Below are 17,944 nucleotides of genomic sequence, written 5' to 3' on the forward strand. Positions count from 1 at the left end.
CTATAAAAAACGAGAACATGTCAGTCTATAGGCCTGCAATAACTTTTAACATTCGAACAAAAACTTTGGAGCGGCGTTTGAAGAAAAACAATCCTAGAAAGGGACATTTGGGCCCAGGTACTACATTCGGCTTTAAAAATGAAAAAATACTGTCGTAATATAATAAAATAAAATAGAGAAGAAACAAAAAATTAAAAATCCCAAGCCTCGTTTGTATAAAAAGAAAGCAGAATCCACTTCTGAAGAAGAATGTGAAATACATTTGGATAGCAAAGATTCAGCTGGAGAAGACTACGAATTGTATAAGATGTGGTGAAAACTACTATAAAACTGAAAAAATCGAAGATTGGATTCAATGTATTTTCTGTCCTAAGTGGATGCATGAAAATTGTACTCCGTTTGAAAATACTTGTGACACATGTAGAAAAAAGGAAAAGGAAAAGACTGAAGACAGGGAAAATCAAGGCAAGGGGAAAGAAAAAGGAAAAAGGACGAAGAAATAATATGGCCATCTTCTACGCTTTGCTATGGCCATCTGACACGAATGGGTCGGATAAGATGGCCACTTTAAGTTAAAAAAAATACTAAAATGTCAATAGATAAATCGTCACCAAAGTCTGTAAAACCAAAGTTGATTAATAATAGATTAATAATAAAGTACAGATTTTCATTTCTTTTTGTAATAATTATATAAAATTCTACCTTGAAAAAATACGGCCATATCACCCTGAATTACCCTATATCCTTTGTATCGAAAAGTACAGATGTGCTAGTTGCAGAAAGTTTCCAAAAAGTTGGGAAAGTTCTCGGAAATTTCTGGTAATTTTCACAAGAAATATAGAAAATTTAAATGTGGGGAGACCCTAAGGCTCTGGTTGGTTTCCTGAATAAATAAATAAATGCTAGCTGCGACAGAGTTCTATCGAGTGTCACGCATCACGCACGAGCTTGCCAAGGTATCAGTGGCCAAGCGTCCATAGATTCCTATTCCCACCGGCTTGCCCAATATTTTCAAAATAGAACAACAAGACATACAGAATTTATGAAAGATGTAAGCGATCTTTGCTTCGGCTTACCACAGAAATATATGACGCCACGCCACTGCAAGGTACGAGTATAGTATAGTGTTTATTCATCAAATTATAACAACATGTCTATTTATTATACGGCAACGGTGATAGACAAGTTGACGGGGTAATTGATAACTATTACTACCTTTTAGCCGTTTCAAGCAATGTGCGTGTACAACCGGCGTGGTAAAAACAATGCCAGGTAAATCTGGCAAATTGCAACTGACACGGACTGACTGGTTTTTCTGACGTCTTTTACATTTTACTGTACTGGTATTTTAATTATTAAATTCCTAGAGTCGTTGCATATTTTAAGGCGGAAATAGCAGAGCTCCCAGTAATGTTCTGCATAAAAACGGACAAGGCCAATTGCATACAACAACAAAACTAAGCAGAGCTGTAATGGCGATTATTACAAGTAATTTAAAATCCTTAAAATACCTGTTCGACTAAAACATAAATACCTAGTAGCCATAAATAATCATAGCAATCTGGAGCGTAGTTTAGTATTGATCAAACATAGTCATAATCATAATACTAGGTCGGTGTCCTCAGGTGAATATGAAGTGCCCCGAGTGACCAACTACTTCGGCGATAGAACATTAAACAAAAGATTACCGTATTTGTTTAACAGCTTACCTGATAACATCCGCCTAGGAACTGATAAAAATAAATTTAAAAAGATCCTTAAAAAATATTTAGTAGAAACTCTTCTATAAGACATAGTTGTAACAATAATTATAAAAATGTATGTAAGAATAAATTACACATTACATTAAGTATGTCATATTTTTATAGAGACTATCCTGCAGACAAACTGTGTAAACAGTTTTGTAGGGCTATGTGCAATAAACTATGTAAAAATAATGTCAAACAAATTCTTTTTCATGCATTCTTTCATAACAAATTACAAGCAAATATTAGTGCATTTCAATACAAAATCGCTAATACTATTAGCTTGTAGTTTGTTATGCAATTGGGACCTGGTTAAGGCTATTGAGCATTCATTTTAAAAATTAAAGTATGAAACGCTTAAAAATGAAAAAAAAATAACAATAAAAAATATTGTATTAATTATATTACTACTACTATAAGTTATATTACTACTAATAATAAAAAAACTGTCGATATCATGGTCCAAAAATTTGTTAATAACATCGAGATTCCTAAATTAAGTTAGAAATAATATTGAAATTATTATCATATTTTACATTACATTCGAACGAGTTCTTGAGTGGAGACCGCGAATCGCAAAAGCGTGGCGTAGGACGCCTCAGACTAGGTGAGGATGATTAAGGTTATTGGCAAGAATTGGATAGACTGGATATATCGTTGCTTATGGCGTGCAACTCCTATTATGCAGAACTATATGATAGGCCGATGATTCGAATATATGACTATAGTATTACCAGAACTATATCATAAGTAATTAAGATATAACTGGAGCAATGTCAATAGTTATAATTAAGAAAGGATGGATAATGGACATGGTTAATTTAAAATTTAATATTAATTAATATGACATTTGAGTTTTGGGTTTAGAGAACGTAGATATAAATGCAGAGTTCCCTTTCAAATTATACCCTTTTAAGACGTTTGACGACCGTAAGCGCCTTAAGGTAATGGAGACTGCGACGTTATTTTTGGAGATTTCCATGGAAATTTTGTGAAATTCCTGAATTTAATTCAACTGCTAGATCGTTAGGTTTAAGTGAAGTGAGGAAAAGTGAATTAAGTCGGGGGAAAAGTTGGTAGTCCCACCATTAGACTGGCTGTTTAAAACAAAACGCGCGGCGCATTAATCATCAATATTACTTTGACACAACCTTCTGTAACGTTGACGTCAACAATTTTCATAGAGGTACGAACACAAATCAATATTTTGTACGTACTAAACATGATAAATAAATAAATAATAACACTAACGAATGCTATTGTATTTTGCTAAAATTATAAACTGATTTTCATTCAACTATAATTTAGTTACTATGGCAAATTGGCAGCGACCCCTCGTAAATATTTTGTGCCTACCTACTAGTGCTAACTTCTGTATTGACTTAAGTATTCTCTTATAATCGGAAATGTCGCTTCGCTGACGAGCTTGCTGTACGTCTGATCAAAATGTGTCCAATAACGATCCCGCACTATCCTATAACTAATGAGATTCGGTAACTGCGCAGCCGCCCAGAAAGAATCTTTTACGTCGACGATACCATCGTTCAAACCCTGTATAACAACCACAGGCACTGTCACTGCCGAAAAGTTATACTGTGGAGCATAGGGCGTCCCGTAGAATTCTAAATTTTTCCTCCGTCCATAGTCAAACTTAACAAATTTCTTGCTCATTACTGCCTGTCCGTACCTTGCTGCGTTCTTCGTCGAAATTCCTGCCGGTGCATGGGAGAAACCAACCTTTAATGTCTCAGGGGTAATTGATCCTGCGTGTGATGAGTCTAACACAGATATCAAAGTTCCACAAACAGCTCCTGCTAGTAATCTGTTTCTACAGAAGAATCTTATAATTACTTGAACCGGATATCCTTTTGTAAATATCTCCCAAATACCCACCTCATCGAGAGGTCTCCGGAACTTGTTGATCGCTTTTGATATCTCTCTGAAGGGTATAGATTTGGTATGATAATGTCTAGTAGCAGGTGACAAGCCGATGAAGAGACGGACTTTTTCACAGTACCCTGGTCTTTCCGAACACATGATGATAAATGTGCCTCCTCCTTGGGAGAAACCAATGTAATTCAGCTGCTGTGCTCCTGTGACTTTCAGAACATGGTTGATAGAAGCTGGTACGTCGTACAAGCCGATTTCGTCAACTGTGAATTGCCAGAACAGCCAGTCTCTATCAGGGTTCAAGTAGACGTGTTGTCGGGAGTAGAAAGTGCCACGAACATTGCCAAACCACGCATCATAGCACGCATCAGCAACTAAATAGCCCAGGCCATCTTTTGGTCCTGCATCTATGAAGGTATCAGCGCTTTCGAGAACTCCATGCATGAGTAAAACTGGCGGTCCTTTTATTGCTTCGTGACACTGAGATCGCCGTGGTATTCTGAACATTGTAAGTATGTACCCATCTTCAGTGATCACTTGGTGTTCTTCTGCTCTATATCCATGGATGGCAGCTTGTTGGGGGAATGTTATCGTAGATCTGGCTTCTGCTGGGTACCCTGGGAACTTGTGTACTTCATTCGTGCCTAGAAGGTGCCTGACTGCGATGATGAGACGGACCAAGAAGTTACTAATCAGATTTGAGTCCATTTTGGTATCTGAAAAGAGATAGTTAAGTCACGTTTAGTTTTCATCGTCATCATCATCATTTCAGCCGTAGGACGCCCACTGTTGTATGCCCAATGTTGGACGCCCACAGTTGGACGCCCACAGTTGGACGCTCACTGTTGGACGCCCACAGTTGGACGCCCACTGTTGTATGCCCACTGTTGGACGCCCACTGTTGGACGCCCACTGGTATGCCCACTGTTGTATGCCCACTGTTGGACGCCCACTGTTGGACGCCCACTGTTGGACGCCCACTGTTGGACGCCCACTGTTGTATGCCCACTGTTGGACGCCCACTGCTGGACATAGACCTCCCCCATTGACCTTGAGCATCTGCGGCTTGCGGCTTTAACCAAGTCATCCGTCCATCTCGTTAGTGGACGTCCTATGCTGCGCTTGCCGATCACCATTTAGTTTTCCTTTAATTATTGAGGAAACTGAATGGCGTATACCAGGTTAGGAACTTTTCATAATTAATTTCGCTATGATTTCTTTGCCATAAGTATGGAATGAATGACTATATACTATTTGTGGTGTACAATAAAGAGTCATTGTATTGTATTGTATTTTATGACATCAGTAGCATATAAGTTCTACCTTGGTATGCGATTCAGTCTCTTTAAGTGTATTATTTACCTTTAATTATTTATTATAAGTACATTAGGTATTAAAATGTTTTTTTTGTTGTTTTAGGTATGACGATGACATGGGACAGAGACAAACGTCGATAAGTAGGTATAGTAATATTACGCTGTCATCGATTGAATGACTTCTGTTAAAACAAGTTTTTACGTTACTTCCAAATGAAACTTATAAAACCGGCAAAAGCGAGTTGGCCTTGCACTCCGAGTGTTCCGTACATTTTTTTTATGTCAATATAGGTAATATGTAAAACAGATGAATTGAAAGAGTTTCTACGGAATCATCATCATCATCACAAGCCATCAGCATCATCAGAACGAGAGGGCGTGGGCCGTAGTTCAATGCAATGCAGATTGGGAACATCACGCACACACGCAATTGTATTTCTTCGCAGGTGTGTGCAGGTTTCCTCACCATATTTTCCTTCACCATCATTCATGGTATATTTCAAACGTAATTTCGCACATGAATTACGAAAATTCAGAGGGTTCGAAATCATTTCGGGCTCGAACTAAAATTTATTGCAATTTTCGCTTCATTCAATTACTTTAGTCGGTTTACTTACTGTTTATATAAAAATATACGCTAGCTATACGACCGTTAGCGTCTATTTGGATATATGCACTAATTTGTATGGAACACTCAGTGCGCAAGTCTGACTAGAACTTGTCCAGTTTTTTTTTTAATTATTCTTGCATGATATTCCACTCACCGTTTAAATGTAGCTTAAGAGTAACGGCAAGGTGTAAAATGGCCATAATTATCTTATAAGAAACAAGTCTAGCTAGTTGTGGGTTTGTTGCCTATTTTATCCACGCACACTGTTTAATACTTAATTACCTACCAGTGTATAACTGGCATTCATATGCGAAATAACGTTACATTTGAAATTCACCATAAAGCTAGTTTCAGTCTCACGGAAAACATTAACCTTTGTAAGTAATTTATTTTTAGCCGCTGTAATAACGAACAGTTTTGTTTCATATTATTTATACAATGAAGAGTTTACATACATACATTTATCGGTGCGCGCGTCTCCGACTCTCTCTATGTTACTTTCTTAATATTACAAATTATTTTCGTTTAAATAAATTATTATAAGTACAGTGAAACATTCTGGAACCTTTTCACAAAAAAATTATAGTGACATCGCATTGCTTACGCGAACGTAAAAGACACCTCGCGACGCGAGCGCAAGACGAGCGAGCTAAAATCAAAACGTACGGCACCGACGGCAGCGCAGCCTTGACTAAAGAAAACTTAATCCTCCTTAAATTATCAGTGTGTGCGTGCGGCGGGTGCGTGCGTACCGGCGCGCACACATTTAAGCCGCGCGATGTACCTTTGTTCGTAGTGAACCTAGTTTCTCTTTTACTATGGTCAAAATATCGAAAGTAGGTTAGGCTAGGTTCGATATTTTCACCGTCGATATTTTAACTATCGATATAATTTTCGATATTCAGCCCCCACGCTTTATGCAGTTTCACCACCTCCACATTGTAAGAACACACATAAATCCGCAATATGGACCTCCGCAAAGCAGATACCACCTGATTCAATAAATTATTTAAACATGAAATACTTAAAAGTTTTTTATGTGTAGAAACATCTTGTCTTGATGGAAACGTCGATCTCACTTCAACCCCTTCTGTACTGTCCGTCTAATCATAAAATAATAGGTATATATCTATGATGATGATAATGATGATACGCTCAAAAAACAAAAACGATGCTTCTTATTCCTAGATCTGGGATCTATCACTAGATACCAACTAAAAAGTCCACGATACAAAATACTAGAATCCTTTTGGCAAGATGATCCCTCGTGCCTTATATTTTCAACACTTATTTACACGGCTTCAGTGGCGGGTGTTACTGTCAAAGGGACGTTACAGACTGGCACGTTAGAAAATGCACACAGTTGATAACATATTATTTAAGCGAGCTGTGAGAAGCGAGCGTGAAAGGAGGATATAAAGGGGGTGTCCACAGAAAGATTGTGTTTCAGGAAATATGGTTATACTCCTATTCTGGTTTCCAATCCACTGCATGGTTAAATCTGACAAGGGATTGGTTAGAGCAGGTATAGCTAGAATTTCTGTTGTAACATTGAAGGAATAATAAGATTAGGTGTCTATGTTGTGAACTTTTTTTATTGAAGTGATATTAAACAGTTCTATGTACAAACAAATTTATTTAAATTTACATTAATTGAAAAACTTATACTACGAGAGTCTCCATATAAAAATGTTAATATTAAGATTTAAAAATAAAATAATTGTTTAAATAGCGTTTCACATTTATGAATAAAATAATCCCACTTACAGTGTGCCCTAAATTACATTAAATAATAAAAACATTTTTTTTATTCGACTGGATGGCAAACGAGCAAGTGGGTCTCCTGATGGCAAGAGATCACCGCCGCCCATAAACATCTGCAACACGAGGGGTATTTCTCAGGAAAGAGCTCTTGTCTATCATCGATTAATTATATTAAACTAGTGGTTGCCCGCGGCTTTGCCCCTGTTGTAAATTTTCTTTCCTAAAAACCGTCTCCTAGAAATAACAAACGCAACAAAAAAACAATATGCGAAATCAGTCCTGCCATTCCCGAGATATGCGCGTAACACACTTTACGGGTCATTTTTATTTACATATGTAGATGTTCGGTTTATTTAATTAAACCTTAAGTGGGTGTGCTCTTATTGAATCAAATAAACGTATCTGTAAATGTTTTATGGCACTTTTTAACTGTTGTTAACAAATGTTTCCATATAATTCGATAGAAGTTCTAAGTGTACCGGATTAAAGTCGTGACTATTACTTTGCATCAAAAATTCAGATGAAAATATTTTCAAAGTTCAATCAAACTAACCTAATAACGTCCTGAAATAATCAGGAAGAATTTGAAGATACGTGTAATTTTCTCCATTAAAATATACTTACTTGACAACCCTTGACACCTGTTTGTAATTAGTTCAATTTTGACTTTTAACGTTAAGTGGGGCCAGAAACAAAGACAGTTATTATAAGTTATAAAATAAAAGTTATCGAACACTTCGATTCATCAAAAGAACCACATTAGTTATCTATTTACATGCAACATGGCGGTTAACACCATAGCATTACAATAGATATTTAATAGTAGATTGTGCAACAAGGGACTAAAACAAGCCATATTGACACGAGATGTTTAGCCACCCGAGCAGAGCGAGGGTAGCTATAGTTCGAGTGGCATTATGGTTGTTTAAATGGATATATTATTATTATTAGGGGCTGTTTCACCATCCATTGATTAGTGTTAACTGGTGGTTAGGTGTGATGCCGTCTATATTTGTTTTGTTCGAATAGACGGAGACGGCATCACATTTAACCGTCGGTTAACGCTAATTAATGGATGGTGATACAGCCCCTTAGTCTCGCGTTAAACACTCTACTTTTCACTTTGAATGCGAGGAAAAAAACCAATGTTCTGTTCAAAATTACAATATTACTTTTTAAAAAGGTACGCTCGACTAATGGACATGCCATCTGTTAAAAATTCAAATAGCAAAAAAAATTGTTTGCGCGGTTTTTCTTTTCTTTTATTGTTTATGAAGTGACGCTTTAAATGCTTGCATATTTAGCCAACAGTTTCAAAATTGAAAACTATTTTAAAACTAATTGGACTATGCATAATAAAATGAATCAATCCTTTTTTTCTTTTTCTTTTATTTGTAAAAATGTCACGAATAAATGTTTTTCTTTCTTTCTTTAATATAATTTAATAGATTCATATTCGTAATCTAATCATTAATTGTGTTTCACGAAATGAAATCGTGTTTTATTTTATATTTTTGTACAATTGTCATTTTGAGGTTATTGCTATTATACATTATTGCGTTTATATGTCCTAATATATCCTATTGTATATTTAAATAATAATTACCGTGTACAATGTTATATGAATAAAATATTTGTATTTGTTGTATTGCCACGCCTTAAAATCCTCCATTCACAAACACCGTGTTGGCTGTTCAGGGGTTTCCGACGTAAATTAAAAAAAAAAACCCGATATGCAGAGACTAAAGTTCATTTTATGAGCATGAGAAGTGAAAAATTTATTATGTACTAACTAAAACATTATTTAAACCCAATTCCATTGACACAGTGGCGCACCTTTATTTAATTAATTTGCATTTCAACAGCGCTGTTCTACCTAAAAAATATTGTTTTGAAGCAGCACTGACTTCGATTGTGACTAAACCTATTCATGCGTCTATAATTGGTTTAAATATAAAAATATGTTAACATACATAGTTAACCTGGTTTCAAACTAAACAACGCGTATGCCAACTTGTATTAATCATCATCGTCATCATCATCATTGTCAGCATCATCATCATCATCATCATCATTGTCAGCATCATCATCATCATCATCATCATTGTCATCATTGTCATCATCATCAGCCTATAGCAGTCCACCCACTGCTGGACATAGCCCTCCCGCAATGAGCGCCATTGCGCTCTGTCCTCGGCGCGATGCAACAGATTCTACCAGCAGCCTTTTGCAGATCATCACTCCACCTGTGGATCTATTGTGTAACGTTTTCGACACTCGCAATCACAATCAAATGAAAATTTTCGCATACAAAAACTGTCATTTGATTGTGATCGCGAGTGTCAGAAACGTTACGCTATTGACCCTCTGGTCAGAGTGCCTCCTACGGAACGGAGTCTCCACTCAAGAACTCGTTTACTCCACCGCTTGTCGGTTCTTTGGTAGTGGCCAGCCCACTGCCACTTCAATTTGCTAATTCTCTGAGCTATGTCGATGACTTTATTTACTTATTTATTTTATTTTAAATAAATAAATCAAATCATCGACATAGGTAGCTTTAGTTCTGTGTCTTGTGTTCTTAGGTCTGTGCTACTCGTAATATGGACAGTAAACAATACTTAATTGTACATCTAGTGCACAAAACACGACAGTTTACTAGAGACGTTCATATTCACCCGAGCCGCAAGCGCGAAAGGAGAGTTGAGGGTAAAACGGTTTTAAAAAATAACCAACGAAAAGTTGAAAACCCCGATTTTGTCACTTCAAAGTTCAATATCTCCAAAACGGCTGAACTAATATTGATAAAACATATCTAGAACCATCGCTAGAAAATCTGCTTTTAAATTTAAAAAAAAAACGCATTGAAATCGGCCCACCCGTTTAAGGGCTACGGTGCCACAGACAGACAGACAGCCTTCTTTGCGTTAGGGGTTAAAAAAATTAATTACTTATAAAAAAATATCTTGTTTTCATTAAATATGTAAATTTATGAAGTCATGCAATTTATGATGGATGCACTCGCTCTGGTAACTAAACAGCAGCGTTCCAAAAATATACATAGTACAAAATTCACAGTAAAATGAGAACAGTTAAATCAATTTTATTTTTTCTGGCACATTAGCTACTTCACCCCAATGTCTTTTATTAGGGTTTCGTTCCCAAAGGGTGATAAATGGAACCTTATAAAGTTGCTTCATATGTGGGTTTGTTCACAATTACCAGATTTTACAGGTTCACGTGAGAAAAATGACACAGTAGGTTTATATATATATGATATATTATTATATACTATCGATACTAATGACGCGCCACAGCTTCACGCGTGCATGATTTTGGGGTAATAGAGTTGAAAATTGTAAACTTAAAATAAATAATAATCTTAAAATAATCCATAATAAAACTTTTTTTTCATTCATAACGAGTATTTTGGGTTCCATAGTCAACTAGGAATCCTTATAATTTTGCCATGTCTGTCCGTCTGTTTGTCCGCGGCTACTCTCAGAGACCGTAAGTACTAGAAAGCTGTAATTTGGCATGAATATACATATCAAACACGCCGACAAAGGGGTAAAATAAAAATAAAACAAAAATGTTTAGGTAACTCCCACAGACGTAAAGTGGGGGTGATTTTTTTCTCGACAAACCCTATAGTGTGGGTATCGTTGAATAGATCTTTAAAAACCATTAGGGGGTTGCCACGAGGATTTTTCGATTCAGTGATCTGTTTGTGAAATATTCCACTTTAAAGTGCATATTTTCATTAAAAGCGAGCGCCATCTGGGTGGAAAAACTTGAAAAAATTTAGGATGGTAGTAAGTAAAAATAGATAATAGATATAGATAAATAGATTGCCAAGGCAAATTATCACTTTATTTAAAAAAAAAACGGAAAGCAAAAAAAAAACTATTTACAGGAGTGAGCTACATTATTATAATCTACTATCGATAAAAAATATAATATGGACCATCCTAGAAAACTTAAGGTACCCAATTATCGTATCATTCACGGACTGACGGACTGATGAAAATCAATTGTTTTTGACATATTCGTTAATCAAATGTGAAAAACCAGAATGAGCATTTAACCAAAGTCATTTATATAAAACGGTTATAGAAAACGTTGACTGCGTCGCCGGTTGTACATACAACCAAAAATAGAATGAATCGGAAAAGAAGAGAAATGTAGGCGAACTTCACTGCTCAAAATAATTAAAAACTAACCAAAACAAATTTTATTTCACAGATAAATTAGTATAGAAACAAAATATAAAACTAAGTGAACGTGTAGTAAGTGCAAAGGCTGTCCTACCTTACTGTCGATGTCCGTATAGGTTCAACGCGGCAACGTGGCAAATGTATGGGCACCTTTACGAATGGTATACCGCGGGGCTGTTTATTCGACTGACTATATATTTACTGGCTCTCTCGATCTCTCTGTCTCAATATTGTTACTAAAGACCCATCAAACTAGCCGCGTTGCCCTGCTGAAGAAATAAATAATTTGAGAGGATACCTTGCTTCTCTACAAAGTATAGTCGTTAATCAATCATTTGTTCAACTTGTAGGAGTCTTGTACTTGTCATGCTTCTTAAGACCGGTCCACTCAGCAGCCAAATAGGTGCGAACGCAATCCTGGTGCGAAAATAAGATGAAGCCAAATATCACCACTGATAAATAATTACAGAAGTTATTGGTTACAAATTATAGAACTAATAATAAGAATCAAACAGGCTCCAGTCAGAAGCATAGTCCCCAAAAGGCTAACAGTATTCCCTCGTGAGTTGAGGGTTATAGACGCCGGCAGCTAAGGCCGGCCCGGCCCTTTGGTCACCATCTATCAGGTATCTACCAGGCACTTGCAGCTCCATAATAAATTAATAGCTATATTTTTCTAAGTACCGCCTTATAGTAGGAAACGTAGTTTCACCAACGTATCGACTGTTTGTCTCGGTCCAGAGAGGGTCGCCGACTTTCACATACTCCGACAGATTTGGCAGCTGCTTCGCCGCCCATGTGGAGTCTCTGATGTCTACAATACCATCATTCACACCTTGAATAACTACAGTTGGGACCGTCACAGCCTTGAGGTTATATTCGGGGGGAGTAGGTGTGCCGTAAATCTCCAAATTATTCTTACGTCCGTAATCAAATTTGACGAATTTCTTGTTGTTCACAGCCTGGCCATATCGCATTCTTTGTTGAAATACCCGCTGGTGCATGAGAGAAGGCAGTTTCTAATGTTTGCGGAGCCACCGATCCGGGATGCGGTGCATCTAAAATCGCTATCAAAGTCCCACAGATAGCTCTTGAATTGGAAATCCTTTGGTAAGGATCTCCCAAATACCAACCTCTTCGATGGGTTCTCGAAATTTGTTGACAGCTCTGGTTATCTCTCTAAAAGGTATAGATCTCGTGTAAAATTGTCTCGTGGCCGGAGCCAAGCCGATGAGCAACCGAGCTTTATCACAATATCCTGGTCTTTCTGAGCATATGATCATAAACGTACCTCCACCTTGGGAGAAGCCTATATAATTCAGCTGCGGTGCTCCTGTTTCTTGCAATACGTGTTCAATAAAAGCTGGTATGTCGTATAGACCCATTTCGTCTACGGAGAACTGCCAGAATTTCCTGTCTGTGTCAGGATCCAAAGAAACATGTGCTCTTGAATAAAATGTCCCGCGAACATTGCCAAACCAAGTGTCGTAGCATTCGTCAGCAACTAAATAACCGAGGCCATCTTTTGGTCCCGCGTCTATAAAGGTATCAGCACTTTGGAGTACTCCATGGACTAGCAGGACTGGTGGTCTCCTTATAGAATTTTTACACTTTTTTCCTCTTGGTATCCGGAACATTGTAAGTATGTACCCATCTTCAGTAATCACTTTGTGTTCTTCGGCTCTGTAGCCTTGTATAGCTACCAGTTGAGGAAAGGTGAGGGTTGAGTTGGCTTCGACGGGGTAACCTGGAAATTTCTCCGGTTCATCTTGGCCTGCCAAATACCTCGCCGTAATGATGAGTTTCACCAGGAGCTCGCTAAGCCAATTGGAGTTCATATTGAAATCTGAAATTTAAGAAACAAATACAATTGAACTGTTTGTTATACCCCAGGGCAGTATTCTTGGAGCCGACCTATTCCTAGTTTACATCAACGACATTTGCTTACTCCGACTGCCTAACGGAAACTGTTTTAAGAAAAATGTAAAAGCAAAAACTAAACTTTCAACACTTAGACGTTCAAAATTATACGTTCAACATTTAGAATGTAGCTAGTCTCATTAAATTTTTCACTGCTTAAATCAAAATTATTTAACGTATTTAACGCCCTTAAAACGCTAAATTAAGTAAAAGTTTATAATATCCATCACAATCCTAAAACATTCAAACAAGTCTCGCGTTTGTTCCTACGAAACACATTATCACGCCAAATGTGCGCTATGTCACTTTAATTTCACAGGCTTTCCAGCACTCAGAACTACCACTGTCCCAATCCCAACCATTACCCGGCCAACACGTAGTTTAATAAACCCGCGTATTAGCAATTAGACAGGGACAGCATGACTCGTCGCGCCCGTTAGTAGGCGCTCCATGAGTTTCATTATTTTATGGGATATTTAATTTATTTCTACTAGCTGCTGCTTGTTCCCCGGACTTCAAAAAAATGAGGTTATCAATTCGGTTGTTTTTTTATGTTTGTTACCTCAGAACTCCGTCATTTATAAACCGATTTTTTTTTTCTTTCGTCTAGGAATGCTTTCAATTAGGTCCCATAAGCACCAAATCAGGATTGGATGATTGGATCCTAAAGAAATACTCCTGTTAAATGTGGTTTTTCATCATCAATCCACTTCACCAAATGATGATTTTCAAGAGCAAATGCACGAGTTACTATTAAATATATCTAATTTACCATAGGTGTCCCTACAATATTTGAAGAGTTCCCTCAGTTTCCTTAAGATCCAATCATCAGATCCTAATTTGGTGCTTATGGGACCTAATTGAAAGCATTCCTAGACAAACGCAAAAAAAAAATAACAAATCATAAACGACTGAGTTCTGAGGTAACAAACATTAAAAAATATAACCGAATTGATAACCTTTAACCTTTTTTGAAGTCGGTCAGAAATGACTAAAGATTAAGTCCCACATAAATTCTGGACATTACTATCTACAACAGGTCATTTACCTTAGTTTTTTACCAAAAAACATGTTTATGTTCGAGACAGTATTTAAAACTCTGCCAAACGTGGTCACCCTAGTTTAAGGGCAAGACAATAGTTTCTCTACGTGCGCAATACCCCCGTGAACGGGGTAATTTACCCGCCTCCTCGCCAGGTGGCGTTCGTGTTGTAATAACCCCATAAACAATGCATATTGAAGAAACACACTAATACCTACACTTCGCGAGCATTTGAAAAACGAATATCACAATTCTGGTTTGTTTTTTCGCAATAGTCAACGATAGGGTACTGAAATCTGCAAGTAAATTTAGTTAGTTTAAAAAAAAATGGCAATCTTGCTAGTGTCGGGTAAACGAAATATAACGAAATAAGGTAATGGTATATGAACGATGACAGCGCGAACCCAAATAGCCGCTTTCGCCCGTTAGTTAAATTCCGTGTCTGAGTTTTTTTTTTAAGTTCGTAGTTGTAGTGTCGTGGCAGATATTTGTATGAAAAATACGAATGTTTGTTCTCGGTCTTGGGTGTTTAATATGTATTTAAGTATGTATCTATGTCTATATAATTACATTTATCCGTTGCTTAGTACCCATAACACAAGCTTTGCTAAGCTTACTTTGGGACTAGGTCAATTGGTGTGAATTGTCCCGTGAAATTTATTTATTTATTTATTTATATCGAAATGACAGCGGTCAAATGAGACTTAGTATTATATAGCGGGGACACTACAATAGAGAGATCTCTCTCCAGGCGGATGTCAAACCTTTAAGGGCGTGTACCTACAGATGGACTGCATTCCAATGAGGGCTATCGTTTTTTGTCTCACTAGATGGCGCACTGTTGCGTGAGGTTTTTAAGTGTGGCTTTCAGAGTCTGTTATTACGGACGTTAAAACAAAGTTTAGATTAAAATCATATTTAAAACACCTTAAAACCGTACCATAAAAATATCCAGCCACCACAGTGTTGCTTACTCCCGTTTTATTCGGAAAAAAAGGGAAGACAAAAGTTTCCGAAAGACAAAACTGTCTCAAAACACAGACATTCATTGCCCCGTAACGCATAATTGCCATAATTAATTTCAGATATTGCAAAATATTCACAAAATTATTCTAATTATAAATAAACCGCGTAGCTCACCCAAAAACCATGAAATTTGACATTTCGGAGACCTTACGCTACACTAGCGCCTCTAGCGGCGAATTCATTCGCGATAGCCCTCATTGCAACGTAACCACAACTGCCGCCTGCTCATACATTTTTATCGCAGTCAGCGTGCAGTTGTACCAACTGCAATGGAACTACAATGACAAATGTATAAGCAGTTGGCAATTACGTTGCAGTTGGAATTCAGTGCGTCTGTACTGGCCCTAACAGGTTTCTGTAGCAAAAAATATTTTTTTAGAGTACCTCCCATAGACGTAAAGTGGAAGTGTTTTTTTTTTCTCATCCAACCTTGTAGTGTGGCTTTAAAACCATTACGGGGTTGCTAAAACGATTTTTCGATTCAGCGATTTGTTAGCGAAATATTCATCTTTAAAGTGCAAATTTTCATTAAAATCGAGCGTCCCCCCCCCCTCCTCTAAAATCTAAACTAGTAGATGGAAAAATTGAAAATATTCAGGATGGTAGTAAGTATATCAAACTTTCAAGGAAAACTATAACGGTTAAGTTTGCTTGAGAATTATTAAATAAGTAAATAGTAGTAAATAGCAGCCTAAGGTATAAAATATACCTAAACTATGGAAGATTCCGTATAAAATACGAAATCCTTCGAAAAATATTACTTAATTTTTTCGTAATGGCTACGGAACCGTATTTCGGGCGTGTCCGACACGCTCATGGCCAGTTTATCAAACACTTTATATTGTAAATAGTTTATCGGCCGGTGTTTTTTTTAATTATAAAGTTTTACTTCAAATTACAAAGCGTTTAACTATCGTTTTACAACGATTCAAGGCTAAAAAACATAACACGAGTGTCAACGAATGGAGAAGGATCAATAAAACCACTTAACGATTGAATACTACGAAGTTATTTAGTATCAATGATCAACACATTTATGTGTAAAACAACATACGAAGTGCAGACAATATCATAAAGATAATCAGAGGGTTGGTCGCCGCGTCAGTTGGCGGTGACGCATGTGTTTAGGGTTCGAGGCATATAGTCGGCGGAGAATGAAGAATTTAGGGCGGTTTCATACTAAACATCATAATTTTTTTAAGGTAACTTTTAGAACACGCTGGAATTTAACAAAAATTTGCACTTTAAAGCTGAATTTTTCACAAATTAATCACTATCGAAAAATCGTCTTCACAACCCCGTAATGATTTTAAAATGCCTATCCAACGATATTCCATAGTATAAGGTTAGATTAGAAAAAAATCGCCCTCGCTTTACGTCTATGGGAGGTAACCGAAAAAAAAATTGTTTTTCCTACACAGTAGGTAGTCCCATGATGGGACTACTCAATGGAACTAGTGGGATAGACGGATTTATTCTACCACTTTGTCGGCATATTGGTGAAATAAAAAAATAATAATTATTATATTTTTTTGTAAATATGCTGACAAAGTGGTAGAATAAAATGCAAAATAACAGTTTTCTAGCACTAAATAGTCTATACCTATAGGTAAGCTAAGCCACGGAGGGACGGATAGTCGCTCAGACAAACGAGATGAAACCATAAAGGTTTCATTTTTGCCATTTTGGCTACGGAGCCCTAAAAATTCAAAAAACACCCCTACAGTGGCGTATTCAGTTTGCATACAGGGCACACTGCAAACCGGCCCTGTATGCAGAGCTGTCAGACGGCCGTCCGTTTTATAACCGCGTCCGCTCCCGCTTTAATCCATGTCCCATGGCATCAACAAAAACGGGTGATAGGTATCAGACACAACTGGCCACTCGCCGCGGCCGAGCGGCCAGCGCGCGCTGTTCAAATACGATTAAAAATAAAACGTACCGCCCTTCGAATTGTCACGGTTTCAAAAATAGAACGCTAGTTTTTAAAGTGACAAGCGTGAGTGACTTGTAAAAAGGTTAACGACGAAGTATGTTTAATTTAGCCCATAGTTAATTTTGAATTATGTTATTAAAGTTAGATTAAATTGTTTGTATTTACTTAATTTGTATTGTGATGTCACAACAGTGTTTGTTTTCATTAATTAATGGACTAGTTTGTTGATTAAATAGTTGTTCGAAAGTAAATAGCAAGGCGTTGTAGATTCTGAGTTTGCACAGCTGTGTCCTAAACTATTATTCGATAATTTTATGACGAATTGCGTGTAAAACTGAAGCTTTAAAAGCGAATAAGTATTATTTTGATCACGCTCAAAATATTAAAATAAGTACACGACCAATTAAATGTTTTTTTGTTTGATTACTTATGCCTTTTTCTTTTACCTCTCCTTTTTCTTAGCTATGATCTTTGATGCATT

At 36.9% G+C, this 17,944-nt stretch overlaps 2 protein-coding genes and 1 pseudogene across 3 annotated transcripts in view; 1 reads left to right on the forward strand and 2 right to left on the reverse strand.

The window, feature by feature from the left end:
• LOC141441719 (uncharacterized) overlaps positions 1 to 17,944 on the forward strand; it is a 162,232-nt gene that overhangs the window by 78,469 nt on the left and 65,819 nt on the right.
• On the reverse strand, positions 2,537 to 6,359 carry LOC141441513 (lipase 1-like). 2 transcript variants are annotated; one of them, XM_074106275.1, is made up of 2 exons: positions 6,021 to 6,359; positions 2,537 to 4,351 (listed from the first exon to the last, which is right to left on the reverse strand). In XM_074106275.1, exon 2 carries the CDS (start codon positions 4,341 to 4,343, stop codon positions 3,111 to 3,113), a length of 1,233 nt encoding a protein of 410 aa, XP_073962376.1. In that variant the 5' UTR covers positions 4,344 to 4,351; positions 6,021 to 6,359; the 3' UTR covers positions 2,537 to 3,110. The 2 variants fall into 2 exon arrangements, with proteins under 2 accessions (XP_073962376.1, XP_073962375.1); XM_074106274.1 differs by lacking the exon at positions 6,021 to 6,359 and adding an exon at positions 5,716 to 5,787.
• On the reverse strand, positions 12,199 to 13,519 carry LOC141441879 (lipase 1-like; annotated as a pseudogene).

The sequence above is a fragment of the Choristoneura fumiferana genome, chromosome 24, assembly GCF_025370935.1.
Source record: "Choristoneura fumiferana chromosome 24, NRCan_CFum_1, whole genome shotgun sequence".
NCBI lineage: Eukaryota > Metazoa > Arthropoda > Insecta > Lepidoptera > Tortricidae > Choristoneura > Choristoneura fumiferana.